This window comes from Dama dama, chromosome 3 (genome assembly GCF_033118175.1).
Source record: "Dama dama isolate Ldn47 chromosome 3, ASM3311817v1, whole genome shotgun sequence".
Classification (NCBI taxonomy): domain Eukaryota; kingdom Metazoa; phylum Chordata; class Mammalia; order Artiodactyla; family Cervidae; genus Dama; species Dama dama.
In genome coordinates this window covers 36,177,643-36,197,912 of record NC_083683.1, presented here as the reverse complement: position 1 = coordinate 36,197,912, position 20,270 = coordinate 36,177,643, and the positions used below count along the sequence as shown (strand labels likewise).

Genomic DNA, 20,270 nt, shown 5'->3' with positions numbered 1-20,270 from the left:
TTTCTCTTCTGGTTCTTAGTTGCTGAGTTGTGTCCGACTCTTTGGAGACCTCATGGGTTGTAGCCCACCAGGCTCCTCTGTCCATGGAATTCTCCAGGCAAGAATAGTGGAGCAGGTTGCCACTTCCTACTCCAGGGTATATTCCTGACCCAGGGATCAAACCTGTTTTTTCCTGCATTGGCAGGTGGCTTTTCTACCCCTGAGCCTCCAGGGAAGCCTGTTATTCTGGTTCCTGATGGCAACCTGTGTAGCAGCTTTTACTGAAGCTCCTTCTCCTGTCACTGTTTTTAAACACCGCTCCCCAGTGTTAACGTGACCTCAGGTGTGCACTGAGAGGCAGAAGCAGGGTGCGGTCTTTCTCGGATTTCCACGTCCGTCAGAATTAACTGAGGAGGTGGTCAAAAGTTCAGGTTCCTGGGTTTCACTCTAGAGAGTGTAACTTCCTAGAAATACACGTCTTTAACAAGGTCCCCAGGAACTCCCGTGGGGCCAGTCTGTAAACCCCCGGAGCCTGGGCTCTTGATGTGGAATGTGGCGTCTGATTGTTGTTGTTGTTGAGTCCCTAAGTTGTGTCCGACTCTTTTGAGACCCCAGTGGGTGGGCTGTAGAACACCAGGCTCCTCTGTCCATGGTGTCCTTTCCTTTTCCAGGAGGTCTTCCCGCCCCAGGGATCGAACCCACATCTCATGCATCGGCAGGCAGATTCTCTACCACCTCGCCACCAGGGAAGCCCTTGGAGTCTGGTAGATCTGGGTTAAACTCTGCTCCTTTCTATGTTTATGACCCTTGGCAAGTTACTTCACCTCACCAAGCCTCATTTCCTCATCCATACAAAAGGGATAATGATAGTCACCTGCCTCCTTGTGAGGATTAAGTAAAAGGATGTTTATCAAGTTCTTAAAAGGATTTGGCCCTTAGTGACAACTCCGGAAGGGTTTGTGTTGTTAAGCTCCTCAGCCCTTATAGAGAATTTGAATAAATTAAATTTCTCTACACTGTCATTACTAAAGATTATTTTTAAAGCAGCCACAGTTTCTTTGAGACTCTGTTTACACTACTAACAGGCTAATTACTTCATGTCAGCTAGCAGGAAAATTATTCCCTATTCATGGCAGAGGAATTTTGAGTTAGTGCCATCACTTAATTATATCAATACTATTACATAGTGCTTGGGTTGGACAAGCTGATTCTGAAAGAATTAGATATTAAAGTTTATCTAGTTATGATTAGAATATTGTCTTTTTATTATGCAACCCTCTCTCTTACTTCTGTCTTGGTTTGTGGTGTGTTTGCCTGGGGATTACATTTTATTTTTCTTGTCTTGAAAAAAATATTTACAGTGAATTCCTCCTCTTAGATTTCCTTAGAAAATTTTCTTGTTTATATCTCCCTGAAGAAGGTGATCCAGTGTTTTCTGTTGTAACCCAAAACCAAAATGAACCTAGAAATGCAGCAGAAAGTACAAATCGTGGTGCCTTCGTACCAGAGAGCTGAGTTTCATCCCGGTAGGGAGTTTTAAAGCAGACATGATGAAGCTAAGAAGTGTACTGAGGAACTTCTGAAATAATTGAAAAATTCGAGGATTTCTATATAGAGGTGGTTGAGTTTTTCAGACCCTCTTGACTATGGAATGAAAAGGCCTGAGAGGAATATAATCCAAATTTTTTAAGTTGTGGAAGATACTTGATGGTGAACATGGGCCTGCTAAAATATGTACTTTTTGACCCATCAATAATTATTCAGGGCATCTATCACAGTGATATTTTGTACATATCAGAAATGACACGTGTTCATTACAATGCTGTTTGTAAACAACCTAAATATGGTCACCTGGTTGAAAAAATTAAGATATAGGTACATCGTAGAATGGCTTCCCTGGTGGTTCAGTGGCAATGAATCTGTCTGCAATGCAGGAAATGTGGGTTCAGTCTCTGGGTTGGGAAGATCCCCTGGAGAAGGAAATGGCAGCCCATTCCAATATTCTTGCCTGGAGAATTCCATGGACATAGGAGCCTAGCGGGCTACAGTTCATGGGGTCGCAAAGAGTCAGACACGACTTAGCGACTAAACACCACCACCATAGAATACTATTCAGCTATGAAAAAGACTGGGGCTGACTTCTTTCTCCAGTCAGGGTAGTTAACTAGGAACCAAACGTGCCCTCCAGCTGAAAGCAACTGGAAAACGAGACAGAATATACAAGGCAACTGTTTTCAGATGTTGAGCGACAGGGAACATAAACCAGTGATCCTTGCAAGGGGGAGACACAAGGTGAGCCCCTCCCGTTCGCGCGTGGCCTTGGCTTTCTCTCGGGGGCACACTCCCCGCTGTCCACGAGAGGGAGAGCTGAGCAGAGAGGGCCTGGCTGAGCCGGGGCAGGAGAGGCCTTCACCCTGGCTGTGACAGGGCCAGGGTGCGTGTGGCCGGATTCCCGAGAAGCTGCTGCGGAGTGGGGTGGGCGGCCTCAGACTCCGTGCGGCCGCTGCAGTTTTGGCTGAGGTGCACTTGAGAGAGTGTGAGGTCTCGGGGAGATCCCTTCCTGCCAGGCAGGAGGCGGGGGAGGATGAGGAGGAGGCTGGTGATCTCCGGGATCATGCCGAGTAGAGCTCGACCAAGCTGTGGCTCAGGCGGAGGGGAGATCTTTCCCAGCACCTCAGGCGAGACACCAGGGAGGCCAGGCCATAGGCATCAGGCCACATCTGAACTAAAGGGTATGCCCCAACACTCAGTTCACAACTGAAGGAGCCTTACTCTAACACAGAATAAAACCAAATCTGACAAGATCAAAAGGAGTGAAACCGCACCCTGACTCTAGTTAGTAGGACTGCTTATGGCAGGGATGTGGGTTAGTGATTCTGAAACTGTTTGCATGCCCTAGACTTGAACAAAAATATATTGAGTGTAATGTGAGCCAGGTTTTTTTCTTTCTTTTTACTGTGGGATATAAATGTTAGAAGAGGAAGGGCTGAAATGTACTCTGTGCTGTTAGATTGAAATGGGAGTTACCAGTATATGAACACGTGGTTCTTAATACCTTTATCTTGATTTCTGCATATGGATAGATACCGCTTTCTATTTTTATCTTATTTCTTAGTTCTGACTTCTGAGATTTCTGTTTATATCTCATTTCTTAGTTCTGTCAGCTGTCACAGCAGTTTATGCATGCGTGCTAAGTCACTTCAGTCGTGTCCAACTCTTTCTGTACTTTGGACTGTAGCTCTCCAGGCTCCTGTGTCCATGGGATTCTCCAGGCACGAGTACTGGAGTGGGTTGGCATGCCCTCCTCCACGGGATCTTCCCGACCCAGGGATCAAACCCACATCTCTTGCATCTCCTGTGTTGGCAGGCGCGTTCTTTACCCCTAGCACCACCTGGTAAGCCCAGTAGCAATGAGCAAACATAGTTGCCATATCTTGGTTTCTAAGTTTGCCGTTCTCTATGAAAAGGAATCCGAACTTCTTGGGGGGAAAAAAAGACCTGCACCAGGACTGGAGCAGGGAAAATACATCTTGCAATACCTTGTAAATATGGAAGTAAGGAAGTATTCAAAGAATGATGGACACATATCAGAAGGACACAGAGGCGAGCTTTAAGGGGCTTTTCCTAGCCAAATCTGGAACAGTATGAGAATCAGAATAAATAATGATAAATCTGGATAATAGCCCATTGAGTAAAATAATCTGAGTCCATACTGATGTAAACGAGGTATTGAATAAGTAGATAGATGGAGAAAAAGAGAAGATTCATCCTTAAAATAGTAAATAGTTCATTAATTTAATTAATTAAACATTAATTAGTAAATTAAAGAATAATGGGTTCAAAAATTATTGAAGGATGCTAAAATTAGTGGGTGACATTTTATTGAGGAAGAGGATATTTACATAGTTTATCTCCCCCACAAAATACTTATTAATTACAAAGGGGAAAAAACACTAACTTTACAAGGCAAAAACTACCTACACCAAGTGATAAAAGTTAATCTCACCAATCCTGGGTCAAACAGATACCAAATGTACCCTAGTACAATGCACTGATGAGGGCACAGCATAACTTTTGTGGCATTCTTGTCAAAATATATGTATCCTAAATCTAATGACGAGGAAATATCAGCAAAAAACAAACTCAAAAAAAAAAAAAAAAAGACCAGATTGGTGATTACCAGAGGCAGTGGTAGGAGAAGGGGAATTGATGAAAGTGGTCAAACAGTACAAACCTCCGGTTGTAAGAGATATACTACTGGGATGTAGAAGTGTAATTAACACTGCTGTACGTTATATGTGGGCTTCCCAAGGGCGCAGTGGTAAAGAATCCACCTGCCGGTGTGGGAGAAGCAGGTTTGATCCCTGAATTGGGAAGATCCCCTGGAGGGGGAAATGGCAACCCACTCCAGTTTTCTTGCCGGGAAACCCCCATGGACAGAAGAGCCTGATGTCCCTAAGGACAGGGTCGCAAAGAGACGGACACGACTGAGCAGCTGATCAACAGATCAACCAACCGACAATATATATAAAAGTTAAGAGTAAATCCTAAGAGTTCTCATCATGGGGGAAATTATTTCCTTCCCTATTTCTTTGCTGTATGTTTATGAGATGATGGATGTTCACTAAACTTATCGTGGTAATCATTTGAGGTATGTAAGTCAAATCATTACTCTGTTCACCTTAAACTTATACAGTGTAGTATGTCAGTTATGTCTCAATAAAACTGGAGGAAAAAATTATAAATAATCTAGAGAGAAATGTAACTAGACACCCACATTTGTTTAAGCACAGAGGAGAGTATCTTCTCTCCTCTGTGCTTAAACAAATATGTTAAATATGCCTCCAGGAAGGGGAACCAGGTGGCCAAGGGCTGGAGGGAAATTCAGTAAATACTCCTGTAATATTGGAATTCTGTATCATACACACTTACACAACAGAATAGATAAGGGAATTTAGCAACAAATGGAGAAAACCGGAGGCAATACCATTCTTTCCAGAAAAGATATTCCTCACAAAGCAAGCCTCTAATTAACCGCAGTTGATTTTGGTTAAATCAGTGAGAGTGCTTGGGTTGATTAAAGAAAGTTACTGCTATTCAGCACAACAACTGATGCCCTTTTGGACGTTATGGAGAGCAAACCATTAGTCTGTTCTTTGTCATCAGCTCCAGGTGAGTGTGAAGGATTTCTTGAAACAATGGACTACTGTTATAGAATATAATTTAAAGATTTTTTTAATGGCTAGACTTATTAAACTTTTAGCTTCCTCCCTCTGATAGTTTATCTCAAACAGATGGCGATTAGGTGCAAGCTTTGACATTTTAAATGACGGGGTAATGTTTATAGAGGGTGTGGTTCACTGGAAATGTATGAACACAGATTCCAAGTTGACACTCTACAGCACAGATGCCAATAATCAGATACCTTTTATTATGATGGTATTAGGGTTTGGTGGGCCAGGGTTAAGGAACTAAGGAGAGAAATTCAGGGTCGGTTTTCATAGTTTCCAGGAAGAATGCATTCATGAGCATTTTGTAGATGGTTAGTCCTTTTTCTGTTTTCTTGAGATTTGGAAGACAATGTAGCATGTATATGCTGAGCCACACAGTTGTAAGTGGGACATCTCTGCTGCCAGTGTTTCATAGTTAATAGGGCTCGGAAAGCCACCTGGCTCTCAGGGTTAGCTGTCCACATCCTTTAAACTAAGCGTTCATCCAGCTTTCTGTCACTTCTCTTTAGCAGGCCTCAGGTATTGCTGTAATATGGGTAAGTAGCCATCAACTCTAAAGCTAACAATTTTTGAGCATCCACTCTGGTTAAGGTAAGGGTTTCCATGGTGGCTCAGACAGTAAAGAATCTCCCTGCAATGCAGGAGACCCAGGTTCAGTCCCTGGGTCAGGAAGATCCCCTGGAGAAGGGAATGGCTACCCACTCCAGTATTCTTGCTTGGAGATTCCCATGGACAGAGGAGCCTGGTGGGCTACCGTCGTGGGATCACAAAGAGCTGGACATGACTGAGCAACTAACACTAACTCTGTTAAGGTGCCCTTTTCCGTTTCTGAGGAAATATGTAAAAGCTCAATTCCTATGTCACCATCTCCGATGTGTCATATTCTTATACCTCTGGCTCTGTGTCTCTCCCACCCCCGCCACCAGCCCCAATTAATTGCCACTTCACATTGATCCTGTAATAACATTTTTTCCTGGTCCTTGTCATATTGAATTTTAGGGACCCTATAAACCTTCAATGAGTTTGTGGGTCAGTTGTGTATCTTAACTCTCTCTACTGCCTCCCTCCCATTTTCTCCTCAACCCACACCATTCCAGCTTTGATCCCACCACTCCACTGAAACAATTCTGCTGCCAAAGCAGCCTTTGATCCTCGGGCCTACATCTGGCTTCTTGGGCAATTGACCTGTATGGTCGCACAGGTCACACATTTAGTTTAAGGCCCTGCCATCCCGGTCTTGACATTTTCACTGATTTCCTACAAGAGACCCCACTTTTACATCTTATACGGGATCCCACAAATTATGTAGCTGGTCGTGTTCAGGCCTGATCTCACCAAGTCCCTTTGAAGCCTTTGACAACGACTCCGTCACCCTCTGTGAGTACACACTCTGTTCCTGGACACCGCAGTCTCCTGGCCCTTCCTGCTCCACCAATGGCTCCTTCCTTTCGCTTCCTTCTCTCCAGGTTAAGCACCTTCTTCCGATTCTGTATCTAGACTTACTGCTTGAGTGACCCCATCCGATTTCCAGTCTTTAATGTATTGTCTACACTGACGCTGCTGACAGTAGCAAAAACTAAAACTCCTGTAATAATAGCTACAGCTGAGTGTCTTCTGTGTGCCTGACTTGGCTTATGAGTCTTATTTCACTTAATACTTTAAATGCCTTAATCTCATTAACTATCTCTAGCATTCACCTGGGTGTCCAGGCCAGCAGCCAGGCACCTTTGTTTTCTTTTCTGTCTTTCCCCCTCACATCTAGTGCGTTTGCAAACCTTGGTGGACTCTGTCTTTACAATATACCTTGGTTTTGACTACTTCTCCCGCTTCCACAGTCTTCAGCCTGGTCCAGACCACCTCCTTCTGGCTGGACTATTGCAACAGCCTCCAGACTGACTTCCTTCTTCCTTCTGTATGCACTCCAGACAACAGCCAGACTGAGACTTTTTGTTTGTTTTGTCTAAACATTTTTTTGAAGTATAAGATATGTACCAACAGTGAACAGCTTGCTCAATCTCCACAATGTGACTTGCCTGTTTGGCCAGTACCCTTGATCTCCCTTCTAGCCACTGTCCTCCCTGCCTGCCACCCACGTAATCTCAGTGCTGACTTCTAACTCCATAGATCAGTTTTGCGTCTTCTTGAACTTTGTATATACATTTTAATTACACAGGTACACAGTATGTATATACCACAATTTGTGTATCCGTTTTACTTCAATGGGCAGTGGGGTTTCTAGTTTTGGTCCTCTTTGAGTAGTAGTTCCATAAACATTACTGTCTGTATCTTCTGCTGAACATGTGTAAGAATTTCTGTAGATATTTGACTACTAGAAGTCGAATTGCTGAGTCAGATGGTAAGTGTATATTCAGCCGCTTGTTGTTGTTTAGTCGCTAAGTCGTGTCCGACTTTCCTGCTACCTCATGGACTGTAGCCCGCCAGGCTCCTCTGTCCATGGGATTTCCCAGGCAAGAGGACTGGAGTGGGTTGCCATTTCCTTCTCCAGGGGATCTTCCCGACCCAGAGATCAAACCCACTTCTCCTACATTGGCGGGAGGATTCTTTACCATGGAAGCCCAAATACAGTCATCTTGTGTGCATGTGTGTGTGGTGTGTGTGTGCATGTGCACGTGTGGTGTGTGTGTGTGCGCGCGTGTGGTGTGTGTGCGTGCGTATGGTGTGTGTGTGCGTGTGTGTGTGTGGTGTGTGTGGTGTGTTTACATGTTAGTCGCTCAGTTGTGTCTGACTCTTTGAACCCTGTGGACTGTAGCCCTCTGGGTTTCTTTGTCCATGGAATTCTCCAGGCAGGAGTACTGGAGTGGGTTGCCATTTCTTTCTCCCGGGGATCTTCCTGACCCAAAGATCCAACCCAGGTCTTCTGCACTGCAGGCGGATTCTGTACCATCTGAGTCACCAGGGAAGTCTTTCAGCTTAACAGATTTCAAAACAATTTTCCAAGGGTGGTTATAACCACCAACATTATCTGAGAGTTCCTTTGTTCCACATACTCACCAAGATTTGGTGCTATTTATTTCTTCTATTGTGTTTTTCATTCTGTCTGCCCTCTTTTAGAGAAGGATGAGAGGCTTATGGAAGCTTCCTAATGGGAGAGACTGACTGAAGGGGAATCTGAGTCTTGTTCTGGTGGGCGGGGCAGTGCTCCATAAATCTTTAATCCAGTTTTCTGTGGATGGGCAGGGCTGTGTTCCCTCCCTGTTGTCTGACCTGAGGCCAAACTGTGGTGGAGGTAATGAAGATAACTCGCCCTCCTTCAAAAGGTCCTGTGCGCACACTGCCACACTCAGTGCCCTGGGCCCTGCAGCAGCCACCGCCAGCCCTTGCCTCCGCCAGAGAGTCCTGGACACGTATGGACAAGTCTGGATTGGTCTCTTGTGGGGTCATTGCTCCTTTCTCCTGGGTCCTGGTGGGCACAAGATTTTGTTTGTGCCCTCCAAGAGTCTGTTTACCCAGTCCTGTGTAACTTCTGGTGGCTCTATGGTGGGGTTAATGGTGACCTCCTTCAAGAGGGCTTATGCCATACCCAAGTCTGCTGCAGCCAGAGCCCCTGCCCCTGCAGTAGGCCACTGCTGACCCATACCACTGCAGGAGACACTGAAACACTCAAAGGCAGATCTGGCTCAGCCTCTGATCACATGGAGCACAGCCTGGTGTAACTCAATGAAACTATGAGCATGCCATGTAGAGCCACCCAAGAAGGACAGGTCATGGTGGAGAGTTCTGACAAAACATGATCCACTGGAGAAGGGAATGGCAAAGCACTTCAGTATTCTTGCCTTGAGAACCCCATGAACAGTATGAAAAGGCAAAAAGATAGGACACCGAAAGATGAACCCCCCTGGTCAGTAGGTGCCCAATATGCTACTGGAGATCAGTGGAGAAATAACTCCAGAAAGAATGAAAAGACAGAGCCAAAGCAAAAACAACACTCAGTTGTGGATGTGACTGGTACTGGAAGTAAAGTCTGATGCTGTAAAGAACAATACTGCATAGGAACCTGGAACGTTAGGTCCATGCATCAAGGTAAATTGGAAGTGGTCAAACAGGAGACAGTGAGTGAATATCGACAGGAATCAGTGAACTAAAATGGATTGGAATGGGTGAATTTAACTCAGATGACCATTATATCTACTACTGTGGGCAAGAATTCCTTAGAAGAAATGGAGTAGCCCTCGTAGGCAACAAAAGAGTCCGAAATGCAGTACTTGGATGCAATCTCAAAAACGACAAAATGATCTCTATTCATTTCCAAGGCAAACCATTCAATATCACGGTAATCCAAGTCTATGCCCCAACCAGTAATGCTGAAGACGCTGAAGTTGAATGGTTCTATGAAGATCTACAAGACCTTCTAGAACCAACACCCAAAAAAATGTCATTTTCGTGTTAGGGGACTGGAATGCAAAAGTAGGAAGTCAAGAGATACCTGGAGTAACAGGCAAATTTGGCCTTAGAGTACAGAATGAAGCAGGGCAAAGACTAACAGAGTTTTGCCAAGAGAACACACTGGTCATAGCAAACACCTTCTTCCAACAACACAAGAGAAGACTCTGCACATGGACATCACCAGATGGTTGGACATTACCAAAGTCAGATTGATATATTCTTTGCAGCTGAAGATGGAGAAGCTGTATATAGTCAGCAAAAACAACACCGGGAGCTGACTGTGGCTCAGATCATGAACTCCTTATTGTGAAATTCAGACTTAAATTGAAGAAAGTAGGGAAAACCACTAGACCATTCAGGTATGACCTAAATCAAATCCCTTACGATTATACAATGGAAATGACAAATAGATTGACTGGATTAGATCTGATAGAGTGCCTCAAGAACTATGGATGGAAGTTTGTGACATTGTACAGGAGACAGTGATGAAGAGCATCCCCAAGAAAAAGAAACACAAGAAGGCAAAATGGTTGTCTGAGGAGGCCTTACAAATAGCTGAGAAAAGGAGTGAAGCTAAAGGCAAAGGAGAAAAGGAAAGATATACCCATTTGAATGCAGAGTTCCTAAGAATATCAAGGAGAGATAAGAAAGCCTTCCTCAGTAATCAATGCAAAGAAGTAGAGGAAAACAATAAGATAGGAAAGACTAAAGATCTCTTCAAGAAAATTAGAGATACCAAGAAATATTTCATGCAAATATGGGCTCAATAAAGAACAGAAATGGTATGAACCTAACAGAAGCACAAGATATTAAGAAGAGGTGGCAACAATACACAGAAGAACTATAAAAAAAAAGATCTTCATGACCCAGATAACCACAATGGTGTGATCACTCAGCTAGAGCCAGACATCCTGGGATGCAAAGTCAATTGGGCCGTAGGAAGTATCACTATGAACAAAGCTAGTGGAGGTGATGAATTCCAGTTGAGCTAGTTCAAATCCTAAAAGATGATGCTGCGAAAGTGCTGCACTCAATATGCCAGCAAATTTGTAAAACTCAATGGTGGCCACAGGACTGGAGAAGGTCAGTTTTCATTCCAATCCCAAAAGAAAGCCAATGCCAAAGAATGTTCTAACTACTGCACAGTTGCACTTATCTCACACGTTAGCAAAGTAATGCTCAAAATTCTCCAAGTGAGACTTCAACAGTACCTGAACTTCCAGATGTTCAAGCTGGTTTTAGAAAAGGCAGAGGAACCAGAGATCAAATTGCCAACATCCATTGGATCATCGAAAAAACAAGAGAGTTCCAGAAAAATTTCTACTTCTGCTTTATTGCCTTTGACTGTGTGGATCACAACAAACTGTGGAAAATCCTTAAAGAGATGGGAATACCAGACCACCTTACCTGCCTCCTGAGAAATCTGTATACAGGTCAAGAAGCAACAGTTAGAACTGGACATGGAACAACAGACTGGTTCCAAATTGGGAAAGGAGTATGTCAAGGCTGTATATTGTCACCCTGCTTGTTTAACTTACAGGCAGAATACATCATGAGAAACACTAGACTGGATGAAGCACAAGCTGTAATTAAGATTGCTGGGAGAAATATCAATAACCTCAGATATGCAGATGACACCACCCTTATGGCAGAAAGTGAAAAACTAAAGAGCCTCTTGATGAAAGTGAAAGAGGAGAGTGAAAAAGTTAGCTTAAAGCTCAACATTCAGAAAACTAAGATCATGGCATCTGGTCCCATCACTTCATGGCAAATAAATGGGGAAACAATGGAAACAGTGAGAAACTTTAATTTCTTGGGCTCCAAAATCACTGCAGATGGTGTCTTAAGCCATGAAATTAAAAGAAGCTTACTCCTTGGAAGAAAAGTTATGACCAACCTAGGCAGCATATTAAAAAACAGAGACATTACTTTGCTGACAAAGGTCTGTCTAGTCAAAGCTATGGTTTTTCCCGGTAGTCACGTATGGATGTGAGAATTGGACTATAAAAAAAGCTGAACACCGAAGAATTGATGCTCTTGAACTGTGGTGTTGGAGAGGATTCTTGGGAGTCCCTTGGACTGCATGGAGATCCAACCAGTCAATCCTGGAGGAAATCAGTCCTGAATATTCATTGAAAGGACTGATGCTGAAGCTGAAGCTCCAATACTTTGGCCACCTGATGTGAAGAACTGACTCATTAGAAAAACCCTGATGAATGGGAGGGATTGGGGGCACGAGGAGAAGGGGGCAGCCTAGGATGAGATGGCTGGATGGCATCACCGACGCGATGGACATGAGTTTGAGTAAGCCCAGGGAGTTGGTGATGGACAGGGAGGCCTGACATGCTGCAGTCCATGGGGTCGCAAAAAGTCGGACATGACTGAGCGACTGAACTGAACAGATCTCTCCTATTGTAGCCATTCTAATGAGAGTGTAGTAATGTCTCGTTTTAATTTGCACTTTACTGGTGACTAATGGATTTGAGTACGTTTTTATACATTTATTAGCCATTTGTATATCTTCCCTTATGAAGTGCCTATTTAAGCCCTTTGCCTATTTGCCTACTGTGTTTTCTTGACTTTCCTTATTGATTTGTAGGGTTCTTTATATATTCTTTGTTATATGTTGGATAAATGTATTGTGAATATCTTTTTCCTCTCTGTGACTTGCCATTTTATTCTCTTAGTGGTATCGTTCAGTGAATAAAATTTCTTAATTTTAGTGTAGTACAAATTATCATTCTTTTAGTATTTTAGTAATTTTCATGTGTTGTTTAAACAATCATGCCTACCCCAGTGGCCGTGAATATATTCCCCTAAGTTCTCTTCTAAATGCTTATTGTTCTGTCTGTCGCATTTAGATCTGTAATCCATATGGAATTATTTTTGTGTATAGTATAAAATATAGGAGACATTGTTTTCCTCATTGTGAATACCCAGTTGATCCACCATTATTGTTGGCTAGCCCATCCTTTTCTCACTGTCAAAATGGCAGTTTTCTTAAATCAGATCACAAGATACGCCTGTTCAGAATCCTTCAGTGGCTTAGGACTAAGTACACACCTCTCACAGGGCTCCTTGCTGGCATCTGCTTCCTTCTGGGCTATTAGCCCCGGTTGTCTTTTTCTGCCTGTCCTGGTGGAGATGCTGGCCTTCTTGCTGTCCTCAGGCTGCCAAGCTCACTGCTGTCTCAGGCCCTTACAGGTGGTGTCCTTCTGCGTAAAGTGCTCTTTCTTCATGTCTTAGCCTGAATCACTCCTCATTTCACTCAAGTCTCTGCTCAAATGGGGATGTTCTTTCCTTAAACAGAACCACTCGCTACTCCGTATAACATTAAGAATGGGAAAAAAGGTATAAGCTTCCATTATAAGTACAAGAGATGTAATGTATAACATTAATTAACACTGCTGTATGCTATATATGAAAATTGCTGAGAGAGTAAGTCCTAAGAGTTCTTATCACATGGGAAAAGTTTTTTTTCTATTTCTTTAATAAGAATTATAAGATGATTGATGTTCACTAAATCTATGGCATAATACCTTAGAACTCGAGTCCTAAATGTAACATATATGATAATTCATGGTTTTCCCTGTTTTGTCACATTAGCCCCAAATAATTTGAACCTGATTTATTTAATAATTTGATGAATTGTGATGGAACATCAACTTTTGTACTTTAAGAAAAAAAGGGGGAGTAGTATGCAGCTTATAAACTCTTAGCCGTTTTACATGGAAACAGTGCATAGATCAAGTTCAAATGAATTTTATCTATGGCTAAAGGACTTAGAAGCTTTTCAGAGCTTCAGAGACTTTATTTTTCTCTTCTAACAGTAATACTGTGTTTCAAGGTATTTTTTCCTAAACATTCTATAATATAAGCTCAATGATTCTCACTGACCTGATTTCTCTCACTGGGGCTATTTTGGGGGTACAGGCATATATAATGGGCTTCCCTGGTGGCTCAGTTGGTAAAGAATCCGCCTGTAATGCAGGAGACGTGGGTTCAATCCCTGAGTTGGGAAAATTCCCCTGGAGAAGGGAATGGCTACCCACTCTAGTAGTCTGAACTGGAGAATTCCATGGATTGTATAGTCCATGGGGTCGCAAAGAGTCGGATATGACTGAGCAACTTTCACTTCACCTCATTTCAATATGTATATAACATTTGGTTTTGTGGCAAGAGTTAGATCTGTCTTTCATTTGTTTACTTCTTAATCAAGGGCATTTATTTCCACTATTGATTCCATTTGTTTTCCTTTTCTTAGAGCTTTAAGGTAATGTCTGAAACATATGATTCTTTTATTAATTGTAGGATGTCATAACAGAGCACAAAGTGGGTTTTAAGCTTACCTTATCTAGCTATAAAAGACATTACTGGTCAGTTAACAAAACTGGAAAACATTTGGTTGGTTAAAGTACTGTCACCGATAATTTTTGTGAAGTTGATTGCAGTGTTATTGGTATGTAGAAGAATAGCTTTATTCTTAGAAATATGCACTTAAGTATTTAGGAATACTTAGGTGCCATGGTGATGAATTTACTTATCCCAAAATGGCTTAAGAAAAAAATTGTGTGTGTGTGTGTGTGCATGCACATGCATGCTTGTGTACAGAAAAAGAGAGAGTGAGCACACAAGCAAATTATAAACCAAATGGGGCAAAATAGTAACAACAGGTGGATCTGGTAAAAAGTATATTAATGTTCGTTGTACTGTTAATATAACTGTTCTGCAACTGTGAAATTATCTCCACATGAACAGTTGAAAAATATCATCTTCTCCAGCCCTCTCGGGAGAAGCATGCAGTGCTTATGACACAGAGATTAAGTTACTTTCTCAGTCAGCCTGAGAGACACAGAACTGACCCCCAGGCCTGTGTCTGTTGTACTGAGCTGCCTTCTTTTAATAAATAGTCATTGAGTTCTCACCAAATACAGGGGCCACTGATCCTGCTGTGTGGCTACATAGGACACAGCCACGCCTGCCTATTAGTGACGTGGCTTTGGGTTTCTTTTTAAAATATTTTTGCCATTTCCTGGTCTGTCGTGCCACCTCCGGCCTCTCTGTTACCTGGATGTCTTGTTATTAGATACCCCGCCCATTGTAATGAGACATGCCTATGTTTGCATTTTCACACACAATGGTTTTGTTCTTCTGTTTCTTAATAGCTACCGGTTCTTGGGATACATTTCTCATGCTGTGGAGTTTCAGGCCACAAGCTAGAGCTTTCAGATACGTGGGTCACAAGGACGTTGTCACCAGCGTGCAGTTTTCTCCACTTGGAAACTTACTGGCATCAGCTTCACGAGACAGGACCATTAGACTCTGGATCCCTGATAAGTAAGAGAAGAACACCTTCTTTGCTGTGGGTTTAGAAATGTAAAGGATAACTGGGGCTGAGCTGTGTGCTGTGCCCCTTGGATTGCCTCACCCCCCAGTTACCTGTACATCTTTAGTCTAAGTCACAGATGAGGCGTACTGCTTGGTAAAATTATTTCATGCCATTTTTTCCTCATCTTGAATTCATAATTGTGTCTTCTACCTGAAAACTATTTCTAGCCACGGAAATATGCTTAATAATGTCTTAAGTGTTTTTGTGGGAGAGGCGGTTTGGGAGGGTGATGGTTATCAATCCCTTTATAAATCTCATGTAAGCTTTACATCATCTCTCCAGAGAGATACACATCGGACTGCCTAACCAAGATTTTACAGTTTATGGTGACTCAGATGATAAAGAATCTGCCTGCAATACAGGAGACCCGGGTTCAGTCCCTGGGTCGGGAAGATCCCCTGGAGAAGGGAATGGCTACCCACTCCAGTATTCTTGCCTGGAGAATCCCATGGACCGAGGAGCCTAGTGGGCTACAGTCCACAGGGTTGTAAAGAGTCTGACATGACAGAGCAATGAACACTTTCAGTTTCAACCTACTACCTTTTCAAACCCTAGCTGAAAGTCCATCTATTTTAAGCAGTTATTGAGCTTTGATTATTTTAAAAGTTTTTAAACTCTTAAATTATATAGATTTCAAAGATATATGAAAGTAGAGTAGATAGCATGACAGCTCCCCACCATAACCATCCACCACACTCAGTAATTCTTCAATGTTCTTATCAGTCTTGTTTCATCTGTCCACCCCCTTTTTTTCTGGAATATGTACATATCAGATCACTTCTCTTTAGGTAATAAGAAATGTTTTCCATCACTCTGTAGGGGCGGGATTTGATCTGTGGTTCGTGCCTGAATGGGCTCAGGCACTCCCAAATAAATGAAGGTTCCTGAAGCATTTCCCTGCCAGTGGGCACTTTTTTCCCTGCCACAGCCCAAAGGAAACTCCAAACTGAGAAATCTGAACATTGTTTCAAGGCAGCAAACGCTACTGAGGAGAAGGGACGTGTTGACATGTTCTGACACTACAGATAGCAGCCTAAGAGGGAACTGTAAGGAAGAGAGACTGGCTCAGGGTCTAAAAGGGAAAACATTTTTAAAAGCCTTGACTTTGACAATTTAGGACTAGTGGTTTGCTGTTTTTCAGCACAGCCTCCGCCTCCCATTGCTACTTTGGGGAAAGCCCAGTGAGTAAACCACTGGGTAGATGAGCTAAAAGCACATGGAATTATTAATTTTCACTGCCTGATCTAAGCACCACAATTAGGCTTGTGTAGATGTGTCTAGTTCCTCTTCCTAAATCATATCTCAGCAGGCCAGGGCAACAGTGGGTCATGGCGATGAGAAGGAAACTGATGAACCAGTTATCTGTTGCTGCATAACAGTCCCCAAACTTAGTAGCTTAAGACAGTCACCATCATCTCTCCCAGGTTGGGGGCGGTCTGGACGATTTTCCCATTGCCCCGTTAATGTGGGCCGTCACGCAGCTTCATTGCGCTGGCAGCTGGGCTGGCAGGCCCAGTGCCTCCGTCAGAGGCCGGTGGCCTCGGTGTTGGCCAGAGGCTGGGCTCCTGTGTCCTCCACACGCCCTTTCTGCAGCAGCATAAAAGGGCCTCCTTACAGCGTGGCAGCTGTAGGATCATCAGAGCCAAAGCTGCTAGGCTGCTTCGAGGCTGGGCCTGGAGCCTGCACGGTGTGCCTCCTGCCACGTCCTGTTGGTCACAGTCAGTCACAACAGTAGCCTGACTGAGACTCGAGATTTGAAGGAGGAGAAATTGGTGGATTCTGCCAAGGTGGGGAAGAGAGGTGTGTGTGCCCGGGGAAGAGAGGAACTGTGGGCCGCCAGGTGAGCAGACCGACCCTGAAGCTGGTGGTCAGAAGGCTGAGAAGGAATAGCAGGAGTGAGCTGGGAGGCGGGTCTGGCTGGCATTGGTCACGGTGGGCAGTCAAGAGAATTCAGGCAGAAAGGGCAGGTAACTGTGTGGGAGGTGGAAAGACTCTGTTAAGGCAGGTGAGGAGCTAGAAACCAGCTAAGCACTAGCACAACAAACACGAGGCACTCTTATCTCGGGTTCTCACAATACTTCCTGTTGGGACCAGATCTGGATCCATCAGTTGGGCCTGCCTATTGCCAAGAGGAGGATTTATTACAAAGAAGGCAGACAGGATAGACTTCCTGAAGTGTGGAGGGCCCAATAGAGATCAAGGCAGAGTCTGATGGTACTGACCTTCCTTGGCTTCCTGGTCACATTAGATGCCATCTCCACTTTGTTTACTCTGGCCTTATACTGAGGATCAGCCCATGCTGTCCTCCTGACTTCTGCTCAGAACATTCCCTTGAAACCTCACTGGACTAGTCCCCGAATGCTCCCTCCTATGTTATTTTAATTATTCGTGGTGAAATACCGCATATCAGGTGATGGAGATCTATGACAGAGTCGCCTCTGCCTGCTACAGACCACTGGAAGGGAAAGCGAGGATGGATCTAAGAACCATTTAAGTATCGACTCTTCCCAGCAGAATTCAGCAAAGCATACTGAGCTCTTTTTACATGCCTGACGTTGTGCTCGATGCTGGTCTTTTAGAGATAAGTAAGTCATGATTCCTGTCCTCAGAAAAATTATTGCCTAATAGGAGAGAAGCAGGTCTATTTTATAACAAACATTACTGTATAATATGATAAGCAAAATAGACATGGCAGATAGGGAACAAGTAAGCCTATCTGGGTTGGTGAAAGGGGGCTGGTTAAGAGGAAGCAGTCAGGCTAAGAAAGCAGCTAGTACAAAGCCAGAGGATTGTTTGAGGCAGTGTGGCTCTCTTAACTGTACAAAGGTCAATGCAGTTGCAGGAGGTCTTGCCAAAGAGCTTGGGCATTGTACTTTTTCTTGGAGAGCAGCCTATGACACATTTACACTGGGATTTATATGCCTAGAATCACACATTTAGCAAGTCTATAAACACAGTATGTAGGTGACTGGAGGGGGATAAAAGATTAGAGTGGGGAGACCAGTTAAGAGGCTTTTGCAGTAATCTAGGTGAAGGATACAGAGGGTGTGTATATCCACCTTAATACGAGCACAGCTGGGTTGCAAAGAAGAGAAGGGATTCAGAAGATTTTTAGGAGGTGATGGCGATCTCACTGTCACTAAATAGGTCTGCTGACCCCTCGGATACTGGGGAAGAGGAGGAGCTGGGTGTAACTTCTAGGCTTCTGCCAGTTCTGCTGCCTAATCTTCTTAACACAATTGTGGCAGTTTTTCCCATAAGGCATCACCTGTATAAATGTGACTTTCTGAATGGAAAAAATTGCTAAGTCTAAATGTGGTATAAAGTGAAAGTACCTTGGGAAAGTGGAAACGCTGACACAAAGTAGCATTTCTTGAATGTCACTGTTTATAACTCCAGTTCCATCTACTAGCCTGCCCCAAATCATTTCAATACTTTTACTGCTGCTGCTTCTTAAACGCCACACATTATTTTCACCATTTTTTTTTCTTCCCTATTTTCTTTTCTGCACCCTAGCCAAGAAAAAGAAAGAAGGTATCTGAAATTTCAAGGTGTTGAGAATCGAAGTTTGTTATTACCATTTGTCTTTTGTTTTGCTTGTGAATGTAAGATTGGGCTCAGAGGTGAGCAAGATCTTAGGTACACCCCAGAGGTCTCAGTTCCCATTGCTGGTGGGTCAAAACAGGAGAGTCAAATCACCCAGGGACATTCTTTGTCAAGGCATATGACATAGAGGACATTTCCTGCTTCCCAACCCAGATTGCCAGCCCACACAACTTCCATGTGAAAGTTTGAAAACACTGCCTTAGAGCTCTTTATTTAACGAATCTTAGCTTTGCTAGGTTGCAGTTTATTTAAATTGTATATTGCGGCCTCTAGAGGAACAACAGGAACTTAAAATACATGGTAGAGATTTGTTCAAAATATTATTTCCTAGCTTCCCGTTAAAACAAAATCAGCAAATGAATTTCCGGGTCATGACCACCAGGGTCTCTGTCTTGTTAAGTATCAGCTGTGACTTCAGTGAACAAAACCAGCTTAAACAGTTCTGATGCAGAGTGCAGTACAAAACAGCCTTTCCACACTTTTTGTCAGTTTTTATGAGTTAAACTATGGTATATGTTTCAAAGTCTGTATACTGATGAGATCTTGATTATAATTAAATCACATGTTATAAATATTAAACTATTTATTTCCAGGAGAGGGAAATCCTCTGAATTTAAAGCTCACACGGCTCCAGTTCGAAGCGTGGACTTTTCAGCCGATGGCCAGTTTCTTGCTACAGCTTCTGAAGACAAATCTATCAAAGTATGGAACATGTATCGCCAGCGCTTCTTGTATTCCTTGTACCGACACACACACTGGGTTCGCTGTGCCAAGTAAGTGCAGGGTTTCACCATAAGGTTTCCATGTTTTTTTTTCCTGCCATAGTCTGTATTTTACCCCCAAATCCCAGAAAAGGGGATTGAGGGCAAATTCACTCATTCATTTATTTATTTATTCATCAAATGTTTATTGTGTGCCAGAAATAATAATAAACAAAACGGTCAAAAACTCCCGCTCTCACGAAGCTTACATTCCAGGGAGGGGAGACAGAGAATAAGCAAATAGGAAGCTCGATATGGTGGGTCCGATGGTGATAAGTGCTGTGGAGAAAAACGGAGCTGCTGGTTTAAACGGGGTGTTCAGCGACTGCTCCCAGAGAGGGTGACCTTTGGGCAGAGAGCGAGGGGAGGGCAGGGAGTGAGGGTTGGAGATGTTTGGGAAAGGAATGTCCTGCATAGAAGAAATAAGAGTGAAAGCCCTCGGGCAGGAGCTGGATGGCCATGTGAGGAAGAGCAGGAAGGCAGGGGTGGTGGAGAGTGTGGGAGCGTGGAGGAATAGCCCTGATGGACAGGTGGAGTAGATGAGCCATTGGCGCCTGTTCATCTCTCTGACTTAGTTTAGTGGGATCTCCCTGACCACCATGTGGAGAGTAGACCATCGAAAGTCAGGACAGAGCTGGGAAGTATGGGCTGTTGCACTTGTCCTCATCTCGGTTTGGTTCACAGTAGTGGCTGTGGAGAGTTTGAGATGTGGTTGGATTTTAGATCATTTATTCAGTTGACCCTTGAATAACGTGGGTTTGAGCTTCAGGGGTGGTTGGTTAAATCCATAGATGCAGAACTGTGAATATGGAGGAACCTTGGATTCCTAGGGTAAACTAAATTCCACATGGATTTTTCACTGTGCAGAGGGTTGGTGCCCCTAACTACCATGTTGTTCAA

At 43.5% G+C, this 20,270-nt stretch overlaps 1 protein-coding gene across 4 annotated transcripts in view; it reads left to right on the top strand.

The window, feature by feature from the left end:
- The window catches only part of POC1B (POC1 centriolar protein B), a 99,015-nt gene that overhangs the window by 12,109 nt on the left and 66,636 nt on the right, over window positions 1-20,270 (top strand). For all 4 annotated transcript variants that reach the window (XM_061125632.1, XM_061125617.1, XM_061125625.1 and 1 more), the window contains exons 3-4: window positions 14,780-14,951; window positions 19,203-19,382. In XM_061125632.1, coding sequence (XP_060981615.1) covers window positions 14,780-14,951; window positions 19,203-19,382 — 352 coding nt within the window. The remainder of the gene's footprint in view (window positions 1-14,779; window positions 14,952-19,202; window positions 19,383-20,270) is intronic.